At 36.3% G+C, this 18,895-nt stretch overlaps 1 protein-coding gene across 15 annotated transcripts in view; it reads right to left on the minus strand.

The window, feature by feature from the left end:
* The window catches only part of LOC139354007 (uncharacterized), a 978,888-nt gene that overhangs the window by 747,870 nt on the left and 212,123 nt on the right, over positions 1-18,895 (minus strand). For all 15 annotated transcript variants that reach the window (XR_011605075.1, XR_011605073.1, XR_011605072.1 and 12 more), the window contains exon 2: positions 16,965-17,269. Coding sequence is in view for 8 of the 15 variants with exons in the window: in XM_070998212.1 (XP_070854313.1) it covers positions 16,965-17,043 (79 nt within the window). In the remaining 7 variants the exon portion in view is untranslated. The remainder of the gene's footprint in view (positions 1-16,964; positions 17,270-18,895) is intronic.

The following is an 18,895-nucleotide window of genomic DNA, read 5'->3' on the forward strand; positions in this document are numbered from 1 at the left end:
GAATCTTAAATAAATTTAACATGGATAATTGCAATGCAGTTAGTACTCCCTTACCAAACAAACTAAATTATGAGTTACTTAATTCAGATGAAAACTGCAATGCTCCATGTCGTAATGTTTGATGTACATAATGCTATGTACACGTCCAGACTTAACTACTGCAGTAAATATCTTCAGTAGATATAGCGGCAAAAATAATTCCGAGTTATGGCAGTGCTTAAAAAGGGTCCTTAGGTATTTAAAGGGAACTATTGAAATGAAACTTATTTTTAAAAGAAGTGCTGAGTTTAAAAATACATTAATTGGATATGTAGATTCTGATTGGGGAGGAAACGAAATTGATAGAAAAAGTAGCACAGGGTATTTATTCAAAATGTTCGATTTAAATTTAATTTGTTGGAACACAAAGAGGCAGAACTCAGTAGCAGCCTCATAAACTGAAGCTGAGTACATGGCATTATTTGAAGCTGTAAGAGAAGCGTTGTGGCTAAAATTTACGAAGATAACCAAGGCTGTATCAGTATAGCAAATAATCCCTCATGTCATAAACGAGCCAAACATATTGATATCAAATATCATTTTGCCAGAGAACAAATTGAAAGTAACACCATTTGTCTTGAGTATATTTCCACAGAGAATCAACTTGCTGATATCTTCACAAAGCCATTGCCTGCCACAAAATTCTTGGAAATACGACATGATTTGGGATTACTGCAAGATGACTGATCCACTGTTTGCTGATGCTGAAGTTTTTTTATTTTTTTTTTGATTTGAATTTTATTGATCTCATTGAAATACTTTTGTTCGTTTTTTTTTCTATAAGCTTTAAGTTACTAAAGTTTAAAAATGTAATTCTATGTAAACATATGTATATGTAAGAGTGATCTGATCGGGTTTTTCTGGGTTTTCCCCGTATCCTTGCAGCAAATGCTGGATCACATATCTATTCCCAGAATGCACACCACCCACACTAAGTACATAACAATTACAAATGAATATAATAATATAATATGAATATAAGTTTATAATTTTATAGATGTTATTTCTAAGGGGGCGTGTTGGAATACCCCTATTCCTATACAGAAATACCTTTTTACTATTATACATTTTAGGCATTAATGAAAGCGTAGCCTTTAGTCACACTGATCGTTCTTCTTTCTCTTTTCTTGTGACATCTTCCTGAGTTAAGTTGTGGTGCTGGTGTTGCGGTGAAATAAAACATAAAACATACAACATAGTTCTTTCTGCGTAATTATTGGGAACATAAAACCACAATAACAATAGTAAATAACTTATAATTATAGTTCTTATACAATCGTGTAAGATTCCAGATCAGCATCCACCACATAAGCTTGAAAGTGCTCGCTAAAATTTGAAACGTTAATTAATAGAGTAATAACAAATATTTTTTTGAAAGACATTCAGAATATTCAAAATTTTATGAAAGCAAATGAAAATCACGTGCATCTGTCCATACCCTGCACCCTGCAGTTCCACATTTGAGTTAAGCGCCCAATCATCACGAAGCCGACTGCGACGTCAGCAGAGCAGCCAGCGACGCCGGCAGAGCTGAGCGCAACGGCAGCAAAGCGACGCGCTCTCAGTCGGGTCCGCAAAGAGAACGCACAAAAAGTAATTTTGGGCTCTCCCTCTCTCGCCATGTCTCAGACGGAAAAGTGCGTGTGAAGGGAAGGAGGCCCAGAAACTAAAATATATAGACTATTGTGCACCCTTGCCTTTTGAATAATGCGACATTTGTTCGTAAATGATAAAACAACCATTTAAAATAATAGGTTTCTGTTTAAAAATATTTGTACTTCTTAAAAAAATTTATATGTTTATTAATATTATTTATTAATACGTGAAGTCTTCAAAATATATTTTTATATAACGATTTGCATAGTCGGATATGTCTATAAATACCCTGCTTTTATGTGCAAGATGCATAGACCAAACGGGACATGCCAAAAAAACAGAACAACAACGGATTAGCGGAACCGTTGTTGTTGTTGCTTGTTGTTTTTCTGGAAGGCACGCGACTTTTTTCGTCTATTTCACTTGAGTTTACTTACGAGTTAGAAATACCCGCAATTAACGTAGTTAAATGAAATAAACCAGTGGTTTAAAAGTGATACCTAACCTATACGATTCCCAGGTAAGTCTTTCGCAGACCAATATTTATTTAAACAGTGAGAGTAAAAACAAGTTAATGTACATTAAAAAAATGGATAATACAAGATTCCCAAAAAAACACGTGGCGGAAAAAAATAGCTTTGAAAAATATAATTTTTTAACGTGAAAATAAATAAATAAACAAATGAATAAATCTGTGAAAAAATTTGAAAATCTTATTGAGTGCTAAGTTCCTAGGGACCAAAAATCAGAGATGTTATGTTTTTATAACTTATGTTTTTTTGTATTAATAACATTAAAGCACAATTTTTTTTTGTGTAAGTTATTAAACATGGCTATTTAAATAAAAATTTCCAACATCTCTAATTTTCCGTCCCTGGAAAACTGGTATTTTTTTCCGCATCTGCAAAATAAATAAATGATTTAATAAATAATAAAAAAATACATGAATAATTTTTTACAACAAAATAAAATAAATCAAGTGACCGAAAACAAAAGTTTGCAAATTTCTTCTCGATATTTTTTTAATTTTCTTATATTTTTAGACAAGGCTAATGGTAAATCTATAAAAAAAATGGAAGGCCAAGTCGTTCCATCTTAAGCATATTATCCGAGGAACTTGTTCTGTCCCACAACTTGGAGGGGGGGCAAAACAAGAAGAAGCTCAGACTACCCACATTTCGTCCGCGCTTTATTAAGTAAGTTTTTATTGAGGCTGAAAGTAACTATTGTTTGTAAGTTTAATTTTTAAAAGACTTCTGAGATTTTTACATTGAATGCCAAAGATAACATTTCATTTATTATAAATAAATCTTACAAATAACGATTACTTTCGGTCACTCGTTTTTATTCTCGTCTTGTTTTATTTTTAAAACTAATTTTTTTCTAGTACTAGATGCCGTCGGAGCCTCCCGAAAAGGCGCTGCAGAAGGCAATGCGGTGCGTTAAAAACTTGAGTTGTACCAAAAAAAAGGCAACACCGGCACCAGATGCTGAGGAGGAGGTGCCAGCGACCCCAAAAACACCGAAAACCCCCGAGCTCAAATTTTAAAATAAACAAATAAAAATAAAAATTACAACTGAAATTTTATTTGCTGCTAAGCGCTCAACGTGTGCTGAATGTGCGCTTTTTCGCTGCTTGAATGAGCGCTCAACATGTGCTGAATGTGTGCTTTTCCGCTGCTTAATCGAGAGCTCAACGTGTGCTGATTGTGTGCTTTTTCCGCTGCTTAATCGAGCGCTCAACATATGCTGAACGTGTGCTTTTTTTGCTGCTCAAAAAAGAGCTCAAAAAAGCGCTCAATGCGTGCTAGTTTTTGTGCACTGATGAACCCTAGGACATGCCTATGTTAATTTAAGCACTCAATTCCATACAAATTGTGCGCTCATTGAGCGCTCAGTGATGAACATTTTGCAGTGATTCAGTGCTCAATAAGCGCTGAATGGTACTGCAGGGTAGTTGCACGTGCTTTCGTTGTCGTAGGGCAGTCATATAAAAAAAGACACTCAGAAAACCGCATACGATTTTAGTTTTTTCCACTTATTATGTTACTATGTTATTATGATATTATAAGACTTTATACATATATGTAAACATTATATATGAAACTTACTCAACTTTTCCTTGTTTTGCGCACTTAACTATTGCTAATTGCAAGTTTCTATGATACTGCATTTTGGTTCCAGTCGATTGAATATTACGTCGTTCCTTATCAGATCCAACAACATTATAACTGATCTTTGGACACCCTTAACATTTTCTTAAAAAGTTTATTACTAAGTGAGCTTTGGATGTTATCTCGCCAATCATGGGATTTTTTAATCCGAAAAAGTCTTCTCGACGAAACGACTGAATAAGACTAATATCATAACTAAGGGTCTCCAAGGGACTAAGGGACTAGCATCTACAATGGTTTAAATTAATTTACGCAAATAATGTATAGCTCTTTTACCTATACCTTCAGTCATTTTGATATTGCTTTTTTGATGATGCCTTTCAGCATTACATCCTTTAAACTTTTACTTGGCATTTTGGGTTGTGTTATGCAGACATATACATTTATTTTACACTCGTAAAAGCGATTTATTTTTAATGACAGAACATTTCATAGCCCTCTTCTCATTTTCAGCTCTACATTTTTTAACAAAAACTTTAAGCAATACAAAAATTGAAAAGTTAACTTTCTTTTGTACGTCAATTTCCTGCACCGATATTTTAAAATAAAGGGCGTTCGGGCCTTAACACTTTAAGCAACGCAATTGAATACCCTAAGTGTAATGACTTAAACAAGTGCATAATTATTTTATTTTATTATAATAAATAAGCGCCACGATAAAAAAGCTCAATGAGCAACGAACAATATAAAGAGCGACTAAGGTCCGTGAGCCGAAGAGACGGTTACTTCTCGTATGTCTCAACGCGTTATAGCGAAGTGCAAAAAACGACCCTACTGACGGTCGATAGCCAAAAAGCACGATCTTGCTCACCGTGCCTACCTACTGCTACTCCTAATCCGGCGGCGTGGAGTTATCAGTAACCCTACCATTAGCATGCAGCGCTAAAACTTCTGCACTCGGACAAAATTTATCAGCAACATCTCCAGCTACGTCAACAAAACCAACAACAACCACAGCTACGGCTATTATTTCGGAATCGACAGCAATGTCGTCGACCGCAGCGCTAAATACAACGGCAACAAAAACCACTACAATAAATCAAAACCAAAGCAAAATTCAGCAAGCGGGCCCGGTCATACAGACCGGATTAGTTCGCTATAGAACACCGCGGTAGGTAGCAAGTCAAAACAAGTAATGAAGTTAGCTTCGGCAAGCGGAAGTTTGTACACCCTTGCAGTTATAATTATTAAATTTAATTCGATATTCTTAAAAATACAAAAAATGAAATTCGCAATAGTATAAGATAATATGTCAAAAAACACCAAAGCTATAATTTGTTTCATATATTTTTCCCAACAACTTTGCGATCGTTCCTATGGCAGCTATATGATATAGTCGACCGATTTTAAAAAAATTAAATTCAAAATTCAGAACTATTTGAATAGTGTTATTTCCAAGAGTATGAGCTTATATGTTAGGAAACACCAAAGATATAATTAAAAAAAAAATTTTTTTCTGATTATTCCTATGGGAGCTATAAGATATAGTTGTCCGATCCGGCTGGTTCCGACTTATATACTTCCTGCAAAAGAAAGAAAACTTTTCGGAAAGTTTCAGCCCGATAGCCTAAATACTGAGAGACTAGTTTGCGTAGAAACGGACGAACAGACGGACATGGCTAGATCAACTCGTCTAGTGATGCCGATCAAGAATATATACACTCTACGGGGTCGGAAACGTCTCCTTCATTGCGTTGCAAACTTCTTACTGAAATCATAATACCCTCCGCTAGGGTATAATAATTATTTCATTTTTTCTCTGACCGTTTCTTTGACGGCTTTATGTTAGAGTCGTCCCATTTTTATAAAATTTAATTCGAAATTCTTAAAAATACAAAAAATAATATTTCCAATAGCATAAGATAATATGTCAAAAAACACCGAAGCTATAACTTGTTTCATATTATTTTCCCACCAATTTTCCGAAAGTTCCTATGGCAGCTATATGACATTTATTTATTTATTAAAGATATTAGTAAAGTTTACAAAACTTAAACTAACATAGGCGGTTGTAGTGCTAGCTGCGGGGCCTTCGACTACGTATTTTTAGTAAAGGAACTTATTATAAATTTTGGTTTTAGATTAGATTATATAAATATGTTTTTTTATGATATTTGTGATAGTTGTTATATTTCCTGCTGTTGGGTGCTTGAGGTAGTCGGTGGCTTTAGATTTTTAAAAAGTAGTTGCTTGTCCTGGGATATTGAGTCTAGGGCATGAGTCTAGGATGTGTTCCATGTTAAGTTAGAGTTGATTGGCAGAGAGGGCAGTTCCGTGAGGTGTTTGGATCGGGAAGGTGTTTGTGTGTTATATTTGAATGTTCAAGGCGGAGTCTTGTAAATTTAATATGGTCAACTCTGGTAATTTCGTCTTGAATTATGTTAGAAAGTGTTGATATGTAGGTGTTATTTGTGTTAATGTTTTTGTACCATGAGTTGCATTAGCTTATTAGGCTTTCCTTTGCTTGCGTTATATGATTTTTTAGAAGTTTGTTTAAGTCTTTTATATTGTCGTTTTTGGTATATATAAGAGGCATTTTCATTGCTTCTTTTGCCGTTTTGTCTGCGAGTTCGTTTATTTTGATGTTGGAGTGTCCTGGGGTCCATACAATTTTTATTTTAGGTTGTTTTGATTGCATTTGTGATCTGATGTGTGCTGGTTATTTGTTGAGGTTTTGTGGATTGCGGATTGCTTCGATCGCTCCTAAGGAGTCAGACCAGATTACAAATTTTCCTCTCCTACTAATTGTAATTTTAATGGCTTCGAGGATTCCAAATTTCTCTGCTGTTAGGATTGATGAAGAAGGTGGCAGGTTTCCGTAGTGCAATGTTTCTGTTTCGGTGGTTATAGCAAACGCTGTGGTTGAATTTTGTTGAGATCCGTCCGTGTGTATAAGTGTATGGTTATTGTAGTTTTGTTTTGTTTCATAGAAAAGTTGTTGTATGTTTCAGGTGAGGTGTTTATATACGTTACTCGTAAAGTAAAAGGGTATACTACTAATCATAATACCCCCTGCAAGGGTATACAAAAAGTTTAAGACGCCATAATAGATCAGTAGCTCTTTCAATATCCATGCAATTATATTAATTTGCGCAATTATATTGAAAATCATGTAGTTTAGTTCAATATAATCATATTTACGAAAACATCTACATTTGGTTGGAGAAAGAAAATGAGATAGGGGGTATCAACGGAGGAGAGTCAAATTGAATATTCCAATGTGTGATTATATCGGTATTCTGGGACAACAAGTGCGCCAATTCTAGATAACGTGACTTCAGACGGATTTAAAACAAAACAAGGAAGAACGCTATAGTCGAGTACATCGACTATCAGATACCCGTTACTCACCTAAAGGGACCAAAGGGAAATGGAGATATGCAAGCAGCAAAGCGAGACTACAATGCGCCACCTACCGGCGGTAGACAGATTTAAGCGTTATGGGCGTTAGAGTGGGCGTGGCAAACTTTTATTTTGATCAATCGATAGGTATTGATGAGAACAATACATTTCAGTTAAAATTTGTAGTTACAATTCTTATTCTAGCATCAAAACTGTAGGAGCCACAGTTTTCGGCGGTTTGTGGGCGTTAGAGTGGGCACTTTGCTGAAACAAACTTGCGCTGCGTAAGAAGATCAGGAATCTGCACGCCAAATCTTAATAGCCTAGCTCTTATATTTTCCGAGATCTCAGCGTTCATCCGGACGGACAGACAGACGGACAAACGGACATGGCTAGATCGACTCGGCTAGTGATCCTGATCAAGAACATATATACTTTATGGGGTCGGAAACGCTTGCTTCTGCCTGTTACATACTTTCCGACGAATCTAGTATACCCTTTTACTCTACGAGTAACGGGTATAATTATAATAATTATCTGCTTAGTGAACTACGTATAAAGCGTAATTGCCATTAACAAAGTTATGGAGAGATAAAGGTAAAGAGACAAGTGAGTCAGTGGGAGGGGGCCAAGAAATATTAGGGAGATTGAAATCGCCCAGAACAATTAAAAGATCCCTGTTGGAAAGATGATACAGGTGGCATATAAAAACAGGTTACAAAAATAAATGAAGATTGCAAAGAAACTTTAACACTAACAAATTCAATGGCGTTAGGGTTAAGAGAGTATATTCTATCTGATGTTAGATTAGAGGTAACGGCAATCAGCACCCCACCCCCATACAGGAAGAGCCAACGGTTCTATAAGTACTGTTGTTGGAAATAACTTCTGAGTCTAAAATCTCCGGTTTCAGCCAAGTCTCAGTAAAGGCCAGAATGTCTTTATTAAAAGCAGAGGAGTCAACATAATACTTAGGTAGCTTTATATTTAGTCCCCTTACATTTCCGTTTTTTGGGTCAGGTAATAACGTGGAAGGCCTATTATAAGTTCTCCGTCTGTTTGGAACAAATTCTTTAATGACCAATACATCAGGAGGAGCAGATATTTTAAATGAAGATGTCCTACGAACACAGGAAAATTTAAGTTCTTCCCCTATAATGTTTTGCAATTAGAATTTTTGTTGTACGATTTCCAAAACATCTGCAGATGTGGTTTCAGGGGTTAAACGAAACACAAATAATTGCTTCCTATATGGAACAGCCGAGAGTCTATTTCTTCCACAGCAATCTGAACATCTTTTTTCTGACTTTCGGGACCGCTTTGATCGCGGAAACTATAAAAAGTGCAATACTGGGATTAGGCATGCAGATTCTAGAGATTCCTGCGCAGAGCTAGTTTGTTTCTTCAGAAAGCCACGTCCACTCTAACGCCCACAAGCCGCCCAAAACTGTGGCTCCTACAGTTTTAATGCTAGAATAAGAATTGTAACTGAAATGTATTGTGCACATCAATACCTATCGATTGACTCAAAAAACAAACCGTTCACAAACTTCAAAAATCGTAAATATAAGCGCGAATATCTCGGAAACTATCAAAGATAGAGAATTGGGATTTTAGGATTTGGATTCCGAAGCCTTGTACGCAGCGCACGTTTGTTACGCGAATATGGCACGCCCATTCTAACGCCCACAAACTTTATGCTAAAAAATAAAATTTAAGTGAAGTGTATTAGTCTCGTCAATGCCTATCGATCGACCCAACAAAAGTTTGCCACGCCCACACTAACGCCCATAACGCTTAGAACTGTTTGCCGCCCACATATTCACATATTGAGATTGCGGGTAGGTGGCGCATTACAATCTCGCTTTTCTGCTGGTACATCACAGTTCACCCGAGTTTTCTCCGTACCAGTTTACCTCGATTTACACATTTTTAGCGATCAAGACGATGGAGATTACTCACATAAAATGTATTTATTTGGGTACAATTACACTGTTTATACTAAAAAGGAGCACCTAAACAAATGGCAAGAAGCTCCTGCAGCAAAAAAAATTCGGTTTCAATTCGAAAACGCTTACTAAGTGTCAAATGGTACAACCAGCCGCAAATTCCCTTTGTGAAAAATTTTTTTTTTCCTTTTCCCTGTTATACATTTTTCCAAAGTGGTTTTAAAATGTTCAGTTCATAATCTTAAGACACACCCGGAAATAACAGCATACATTTTTTTTTTAATTAACCACTTTTAACCAACTTTCCCAAATTTTTTCTATTCCGCTTTGTCTATTATGACGTCATGGCCTACACAACTTTCTGTCTCGCTTTCTGGCATATAAAAAATTTACTGGTAATGGTTGCTTATTATTTAAATGCATTTAATGGAAAACTTAAGGGAAATTTTAGTTAAACATCGAATTGAACAAAAATGTGTGTACTTAAAAAAAATTTAAAAAACTTGAATTTTGGTGTTTTTAGACATATAAACTTCTACTAAACAATATTCTCGTTCTTTTAATATTTCAGAATTTCAAATAAAATTTAAAAGAAATCCAAAAATTTTCGTTTTTGGTAAGCATATACAGAAGTATCAAAATAATACAAAGACCATTATTTTTCGTTTTCGGTAAACATATTCGGTAGTAAATTGAAATGGAACATCATCTTAAAATTTATGTAGTTTATTTTTAGTTTTCTTAAAATGTTTTCTTAAATTCGTCGGAAAGTATGTAACAGGCAGAAGGAAGCGTTTCCGACCCCATAAAGTATATATATTCTTGATCAGGATCACTAGCCGAGTCGATCTAGCCATGTCCGTCTGTCTGTCCGTCCGGATGAACGCTGAGATCTCGGAAACTATAAGAGCTAGGCTGTTGAGATTTGGCGTGCAGATTCCTAAACTTCTTACGCAGCCTAAGTTTGTTTCAGCAGAGTGCCACGCCCACTCTAACGCCCACAAACCTCCCAAAACTGTGGCTGAAACTGAAATCTATTGTTCTCATCAATACCTATCGATTGACCCAAAAAAAAGTTTGCCACGCCCACTTTAACGCCCACAAACCGCGAAAACCTGTGTCGCCCACAATTTTCATGCTAGATAAAAAATTTTAACTGAAATGTATTTTTCTCATTAATACCTATCGATTGGTACAAAAAAAAGTTTGCCACGCCCACTTTACCGCCCACAAACCTCGAAAACCTGTGACGCCCACAATTTTCATGCTAGATAAACAAATTTAACTTAAATGTATTGGCCACGTCAATACCTATCGATTGGTCCAAAAAAAATTTGCCACGCCCACTCTAACGCCCATAACGCTTAAATCTGTATACCGCCGGTAGGTGGCGCATTTTAATCTCGCTTTGCTACTTGCATATCTCTATTTAGCTGAGTAACGGGTATCTGAAAGTCGAGGTACTCGACTATAGCGTTCTTCCTTGTTTTTTTTGTAGTTGTGCAGCGAGGTATTGATTATATATTGTTGTAGTTGCCCTGGCGGCTTTGTTTTGTACAGTTTTGTTGGTTGGAAGGGTATGTTAAGAAGTTGACAATTTCCTATAGCTCGTTCTAGTGTTGAGGTCCATTTTTTTCTTCTGGTTATTGGTTTGATCAAATTGTGTATTGGTGTACCTTTGGAGCGAATGATGTTTTTGAAGAGTTTGGTTGTAAGGTGGTCTCGCCGTTGCTTGATGGTTGGGATGCTGGATTCGTAAAGTAAATTATATGTTGGTGTTGTGCGAAACCCACCTAGGACTGCTCCAAGAGCTGCGTTTAGTGTGGATTTTATACCCGTTACTCGTAGAGTAAAAGGGTATACTAGATTCGTCGGAAAGTATGTAACAGGGAGAAGGAAGCGTTTCCGACCCCATAAAGTATCTATATTCTTGGTCAGGATCACTAGCCGAGTCGATCTAGCCATGTCCGTCTGTCCGTCTGACCGTCTTTCTGTCTGTCTGTCCGTCCGGGTGAACGCTGAGATCTCGGAAACTATAAGAGCTAGGCTATTAAGATTTGGCGTGCAGATTCCTGATTCCACGCCCACTTTAACGCCCACAAACCGCCCAAAACTGTGGCTCCTACAGTTTTGATGCTAGAATACAAATTTTAACTGAAATGTATTGTCCTCATCAATACCTATCAATAAACCCAAAAAACTTCAAAAAATCGTAAATATATAACGCCCACAAACCGCTGAAATCTGTGGTGCCCAAAATTTTAATGCTAGATAAAAAATTTTAACTGAAATGTATTTGTCTTGTTAATACCTATCGATTGGTCCAAAAAAAAGTTGCCACGCCCACTCTAACGCCCACAAACCGTATAAGCCTGTGGCGCCCACAATTTTCATGCTAAAAAGAAATGTTAACTGAAATGTAATAGTCTCGTCAATACCTATCGATTGACCCCAAAAAAAGTTTGCCACGCGCACTCTAACGCCCTTAACGCCTAAATCTGTCTACCGCCTACATAACCATATATTGACATCGCGGGTAGGTGGCGCATGTCAATCTCGCTTTATTGCTTGCATATCTCCATTTCCCTATGGTTCCTTAAGCTGAGTTACGGGTATCTATCTGACAGTCGAGGTACTCGACTATAGCGTCCCTGGTTAATTTGTTTAGTATATTTTTTGACGCGTATCCATATGTGTAAAGTGCATAATCAATTTTAAATATAAGTAAGGCGTTTGTGATGTTTAGTAGAGTGTTTGTGTTGAGGTTATACTTTGGGCTGGCCAAGCATATTATGATGTTAAGTTTGTTGGAAAGTGATGATATGAGAGTGTCAATGTGTGATTTCCGGTTGTTATTCTTGTTTATGGTTAGTCCGAGTATTATGTGCGATGCTACGTTTTTATGCTAGAATTCTGTGTTGTAATTATACAGTTGCAACTGTGTTTTCTACATATGTGTAGATCTTCTTATTTAGTTTGTGACAGGGATGGCACTGAGTAACTTCCCCAGTCTTCTATTTTCCCAAAAAGGTGGTTTAGGTTGTTGGTAATGTTCTTCTTGTTATTTAGATTTACTAGCAAAAGGAAATCAAGATGTTGGCTAGTTTCTTGAAGACCACTGATATGGGGGATCCTTGTGGGATTCCGTTTTCCAAAGGATGTATGTTTGAGCTGTGTGTCCCTATTCGGACTGTTATCTTTCTATTTTTGGTGAAGTTTATTATTTTGTGGAAACATTTCCATTTTATCAGTTGGTCAATTATTGAGTGAGTACCAACTCGATCGAAAGTTCTTGCAAAGTCAAGAGAGATGTTTCCTAGTATTAAGCGACTTCGTGATGATGTAATCTGTGTAGAGCAGACTTCTTGGTGATGTGATCTGCATAGAGCAAATTATTCGAAGTCGATTTACCTTTTTTGAAACCGAACTGATGTGGGTCTAGAAGTTTGTCGTTGTTAAGAAACCACCATAGTTTGTTCGCTATTATTTTGTCCATTGTTTTACTCAGGCAGCAGTTAAGTGAGATGGGTAGGTATGATAAATGGTGAATTCCTGGCTGAAGTTTGTGTCTTTTGAGAGATGGGACCAGTGTTGTGCGAGCAGGTTAGCGATTTGGTTTTTGTCGTTGGTAGTAATTGTTGGTTGTTATGCAGTGTATTTGTTTTGCTGGGTTAAGAGAGCAAGATCGGCGAATGTTGTTCCATATTTTGTTGTTGGTGTGTTTGATTATAATTTTAAATTCCCTTTTTAGAAACGCGTTTGCTTTTCTGTAAGCAATGGTCGTTTCTTGGGTTGTGTTTCTTTTCAGTGCTTTCCATGTTTGTTTTTTCTTTATGTGTAGGTTTGCTACGTTTTTGTTCCACCAAGAAACTGTGCGTGAGTGTCAGTTGGGAAGTGTTTGTGTTATTGCATGGTGTGCTCTTTTTATAATTATTTTGTTTATTAGTGCTGTTTCTTTGTTTATTTTGGAGGAGGGAGGGTATAGGTTGTTGTTGTTATGTGTGTGGGCTGCAAAGTTGTCCCAGTTTTCTTCGTTTAATTTAAAAATTGGTGTCTTTTTGTTGATGATGATGTCGGTTGGAAAAAGGGTGATGGTGATTGGGAAGTGGTCACTTCCGAAAAGGTCATCTATTAGATTCCAGGTTGTGAGCGGTGTGAGTGAGGGAGAACAATAGCTGAGGTCAATGTGTGTAAGGGTGTTGTGTGTAGTAAAGTGTATCATTTAGTAGGGTAAGTTGTGACTGTTCAATGAACTTAGCTATGGTTTTTCCTCTTGAGTTCGAGTGTGTGATCCCCAGTTTTGGTACCAGCTGTTGAACTCTCCTGTTATCATGACCGTTTCGTTGTTAATGTTAATAACGTTGTTTATGTTTTTGCGTAATAAGGATTTGTTAGGTGAAATGTAATTGGAGTATATTTTAAGGTTTTCTTTTGATTTTATTTCTGCTGCTATTGCTTCCACATCTTCATTGATGTTATTTTGAGTGCATTGGATTGATTTGTGGATTTGCAGGGCTACTCCTCCAAATCTGTTAGATGCAGTGTTTGTTAGTATATTGTAGTTTATTGGTGTGGTAGGGTGTGAAAATATTACATGTGTGTATTCGTGGAGTGAGATAATATGTGGAGAGTGTGTCTTGATGAGTATTAGTAGTAGGTTGTAGTTGTTCAAATATCCCTTAATATTCCATTGTAATATTTTTAAGGAGATAGTTTGTTGAAGTTTTTGTGTTTGATTTATAACGTTCGTGCTGGAAAGGTTTGATCTTTGTTTGTTTGCTTTGAGGTTTTTAGATAAAAAGGATTTTTCTTTGGTTTGGCTTCTGAGTACTCGGTCGTTTGTTGATGTCGAGCGTTTTTGAGAGTCGTTATTGGTAAGTGAGCGCATTTCTTCATCGAATATGTCTCTTCATATTTATTGTCCACCTTTTTGAGAAAATCGTCTAATGAGGTTGGGCTCTTATGGATTTTGTTTTTTTATGTATTTGTGTTTTAATTGGTCTGGTGGGGTTTTCTGGTGGTGGTGGATTTATTAGGGTTTGGGAGTAAGATGTTTCTTGGATAGGATTGTGACGTGTGAGTTTTGTTGTCTACTTTTTCAGTGATTCTGATGGCTATGAGTTCCTGTTCCTTGAGGAAGATTGGCGTTTTCTGTCCATGGATATGTGGTTACCCCTGCAGTTTATGCATTTTGGTTGCTGTTTACATTCGTTGTTGTCGTTGGTGTGAGTGGATTCAGAGCAGTTTTTGCATGTAGAATTTTCTTGCTTGCAGCCAGGTTGGGGGTGATTGAAGCGAACGCATTTTTTGGATTGCATAGGGCGTGGTATGTATGGGCGTGTAAATACTATTTCATAGCCAATAAACACCTTTTCAGGGAAATTGGTTGATTTGAAAGTTAGCGTTATAAGTCCTGTTGGGACTCGGTTTTGATCGACTAGTTTGGTTCATTTGTAGACCTCAGAAACTTTTTGGGACTTCAGTTCGGCTAGAATTTCTTATTCTGAGACATTCCTAAGCAAATTACAATAAATAACTCCTTCGGTCTCGTTAAGGTTGTGTGTTCGTATGTTTCTACTATTTTTTTTTAATTTTTGAGTACTCTTCTTTGTTGTTGTTGCGATCACGTTACTGTTTGTTGTAGTATTTTTATTGATTTTTTTGGGTGTTTCTTATGTTTACTTGTTTGTTGTTGCAAATTTTGCTGATAAGCACTGGTTTTTGGTGATTTTAGATCGCCGTAGCTAACTATTATTTTGATTACAAATCCAATTACTGCCCATTCCCTTACAGTTATTATTTTGTCTGAAATGCGTGGGATTAAATCGTAAGTTGTTTCCCTTATTATACCCTTGCAGAGGATGATTTCAGTCAGAAGTTTGGATGCAGTGAAGGTGCAGTTTCCGAGACCGTAAAGTATACATATCAAACAAAAACACCTCCTAGCGAGGTAAAAATTAAGAAATTGTATTTATTTAGTAGATCGTATAACACATTTTCGTGACAAAAGTTGATATCAGGACTTTAGTTTGCTGAAGGTGCTGTCGTCACTATATTTTTACTTCGTTAAAAGGTGTTTTTGTTTGATATCAAAAGTTTTTGTTTTAAGCATCAATCACATAATTAATTTTCATACATCTTTAATTTTCTTAATTTTTGCTTTTACACTTTTACAGATCTTTTTCCCAAGCAAATTAAAGTTAGTACAGTCTCTGTTTATGCAATCCTTTGTAATATCATTTGATTGTTGTACCACTAGTTATGATCAGACCATCACTGCAGTGATGCAGTGGGCTTCGTCACAAAGTGGACTGCCGTCCACAGTCATGTTACTTTTCACATTAGTGTACCTCAATAGCATGATCAGAAATCATGTTTAAATTAAAAATAAAGATAATAGTGTTGTTACTTTTTTTCCAATGTACGTGCCTTTACTAGTTTACGAGTTAAGGGTGTACTAAATAAAGTTATTTATAGCTGTTTTTCTGCCAAACTAACGACTTTATACAAAAGTGGTTACAACAATGTGTCATATGTCAAATATGACAAAAAATGATTTTCACAATAGCATATGATAATATGTCAAAAAACACTGAAGCTATAACTTGTTTCATGTTATGTTTAATTTAATTTAAAATGTTATTTCCAAGCTTAGGAGGTTATATGTTGAAAAACACCAAAGATACACTTTTTTTGGACCAATCGATAGGTATTGACGAGAACAATACATTTCAGTTAAAATGTTTTATCTAGCATGAAAATTGTGGGCGCCACAGGTTTGGGCGGCTTGTGGGCGTTAGAGTGGGCGATGCCTATTCGCGTAACAAACTTGCGCTGCGTACAAGGCTACTGAATCTAAATCTGAGATCCCAAGTCTCTATCTTTGATAGTTTTCGAGATATCCGTTAATATTTACGAGTTTTTGAAGTTTATGGGCGGTTTGTGGGCGTTAAAGTGGGCGTGGCAAACTTTTTTTGATCAATCGATAGGTATTGATAAGAACAATACATTTCAGTTAAAATTTTTATTCAAGCATCAAAACTGTAAGAGCCACAGTTTTGGGCGGTTTGTGGGCGTTAGCGTGGGCGTGGTACTCTGCTGAAACAAACTTGCGCTGCGCAGGAATATAAGGAATCTTCAAGCCTAATCCCAGTATTGTAGCTCTTATAGTTTCCGAGATCTTCCGCAAGGAAGCATAGTAGGACCTGTTCTGTTACCTCAATACCAGTCATATTACTGTTAGTTAGGTTAATTAGTATAAGATTTGATACACTTATTGTTAGTATCCAAAGGGAGGAGATTCAAAAAATAAATAGCAAAGCATAAAAAAAAGTGAAAACCATCTATCTTAAAAAATGTGCGTTACAAAGCGACTGTTGTCATGATCTCCGACTAGCTTCACCTAGCGGTTAAAATTATTGTTGTTCAATACTTTTTAATAAAAACTCCGATCTCATAGATTTTCGGAATATAGATTGGTAATAAGATAAAACCAAAATGTACATTTTAACAAAATCCTTAAAAATCCTTAAGAAATAACAAACTTGAGCAGGTACTCCCAGAATCTGTATGCTAATCCAAACTATCTAGCTCTTAAAGTTTCCCAGATCCGAGCGTTAACACGGGAAGACAGGCATCGTCTCGGCTATTAATCCGGATCAAGAGGACATAGACTATTATAATCAGTCCATTCCAATAATTATTGGAATTAAAACTATTTGCAATTCACTCATTTCTTAATGTATATTGTAGGTACACCTTTAGGGCCATGTTTAGTCTTTTAATTCTAAAATATATTTTGTACTTGTGTGTTATTCCTAACATAAAATTTAAAACTTTACCATTAACACTCTTCGAAACTCACCATTCTGCTCAAATGCGCCTAGTCTGTTCCAATTTTGTGATGAGTTGACATGATATCCCGCAAGGTCCAGATGCTCCATTATAGTACGACAGTTTAAAAAAGTCTGTTGACTACTATTTTTAATATTTAGTTATTGCAGTTGGTGTCTTTAATTTTTCGTAGCTGCTATGCTGTGTTCGAAGTACCACAGTGGCTTCACTAGTTTTTTGTTTGTTTTGATTACTTCGATTTTATAGTTTCCATTTTTTTAAAGATAGATCTTCTTTGTTTTAAAACTTGATTTTAATTATGATAAGCAATGCCATCTGCAACAAAAAAGTAAAAAATTAGGATAAAAGGTAACAACATACATCGAATTTAAACATTCGAAGCTACTCATGGTTTAAACCCCTATAACTACCTCTCTATGGCTACCTCTCTGGCCAAACATATAAATTAAAACCATTATTTATATCAAAATCACGCATCCGCTTAGTAAGCAGGCATACACTGTCGAATTTCCTTGGCAAACAAGGGCTGGCTTGATCGTGGAAAATTTGAGTCCCAGGGAAATGTCAGAAATTTAGCAAAGCAATAAGTTTTTGGCATGGGTAGGCTAAATTAAACTCAACTGTTGTAAATGTTCCTTGGATGCAGCATAGTGTGTGTCCGACTGTGGAAACTGAGACAGTTTTGAGCGCTTTTACAATCCTGGAAATAATGGCTGCATGCAAAGCAAAAATGTCACGATCATATCCATAAAGAGTATACTAAATTGCCCCCCAACCCCACACCACCATGTGACAATACTGATCACGTGACCTTTTTGCCTCATTATCAGCAATTAATATTCAGCAGGTGTTGCTGTGCACGTGAGAAAGGTTGCAAGCCCAAAACATCTAAAGCTGGTTGCCTTAGAGGGACATGTTGGGGAATAACGTTTCTTATGATTGTAAAACTAATTTAGAAATCAAAAGAACCCCAATAAAATAAATCCCACAAGTTAATGATTCTCAGATTTCGAATATTTTCAAACAGACATTTTTTTTGCCCCAGAATGTTTAACTGGTACATTTTTTCAAGATCTCTCCTTTCTACAAACGGGTCATAAACATATCATAAAAGGGATTCAAGCAAGAGCTACCCCAACATGCGCACCTGTCTATTACCTGACCGGAATAAAAGGGACACATGCACAAGTCTGAAGGCGCACGCCCATTGACAAAATCATGAGCCTCACGCCAACGACCTCACGGCTGAGTGCTAGCTCTAATACGTTCCCATAAAAGGGGTTGAATTAACGACCGCGCAACAACTCGCAAGTAGCCGACATATCTCAGTCAAGGAAATATTTTCCATTCTCCGTACCTGTAATTTTAACTCGAAATAAAATGTAAGAAGTTTATTTTGTACCATAATAATACATTTATTCATTTATTTTGGTATTGCGATCATTTTTGTTATATATAGAAATTAATTTTCTGCTTTGATTCCGGCGATTTGCATAGAAGAAGCAGGCGCACGTTTCCGACGTCATTTCTGGATTACAAAATGTAAAGTGTTCACCCTAATTCGTAGTTTTAAACATAGTTTTTGTGTTTAGAAGGTATTGAGAATGCTGACCAATTATCTCTCCTTTAAATTGTTCAATAAATTGGTCAATTTCCTCATGAAACTTATTTTGGTTAATTTTGTTTTCTTGCACATCTTTACACATCTAGTCTCAACTTTGAAATAATGTATAAAAATTATTTTATTGTATTGAAGCTACTTTTAAAAAATGTCAAAATAATGTATTCATTGTTAAGAGCACGAACACCGCCCTTAAGGTGTGTTTCACAATAGGGAAACCGGTTTTCTTTAAACCTGTTTAATGATGGACAGCCCATTTCCTCGACATTAATGAGCTGACGACTCCCAAAAAACGTCTGTAGAAATCGTTTCTTTTCCAC

The sequence above is a fragment of the Drosophila suzukii genome, assembly GCF_043229965.1.
Source record: "Drosophila suzukii chromosome 2 unlocalized genomic scaffold, CBGP_Dsuzu_IsoJpt1.0 scf_2c, whole genome shotgun sequence".
NCBI classification, from domain to species: domain Eukaryota; kingdom Metazoa; phylum Arthropoda; class Insecta; order Diptera; family Drosophilidae; genus Drosophila; species Drosophila suzukii.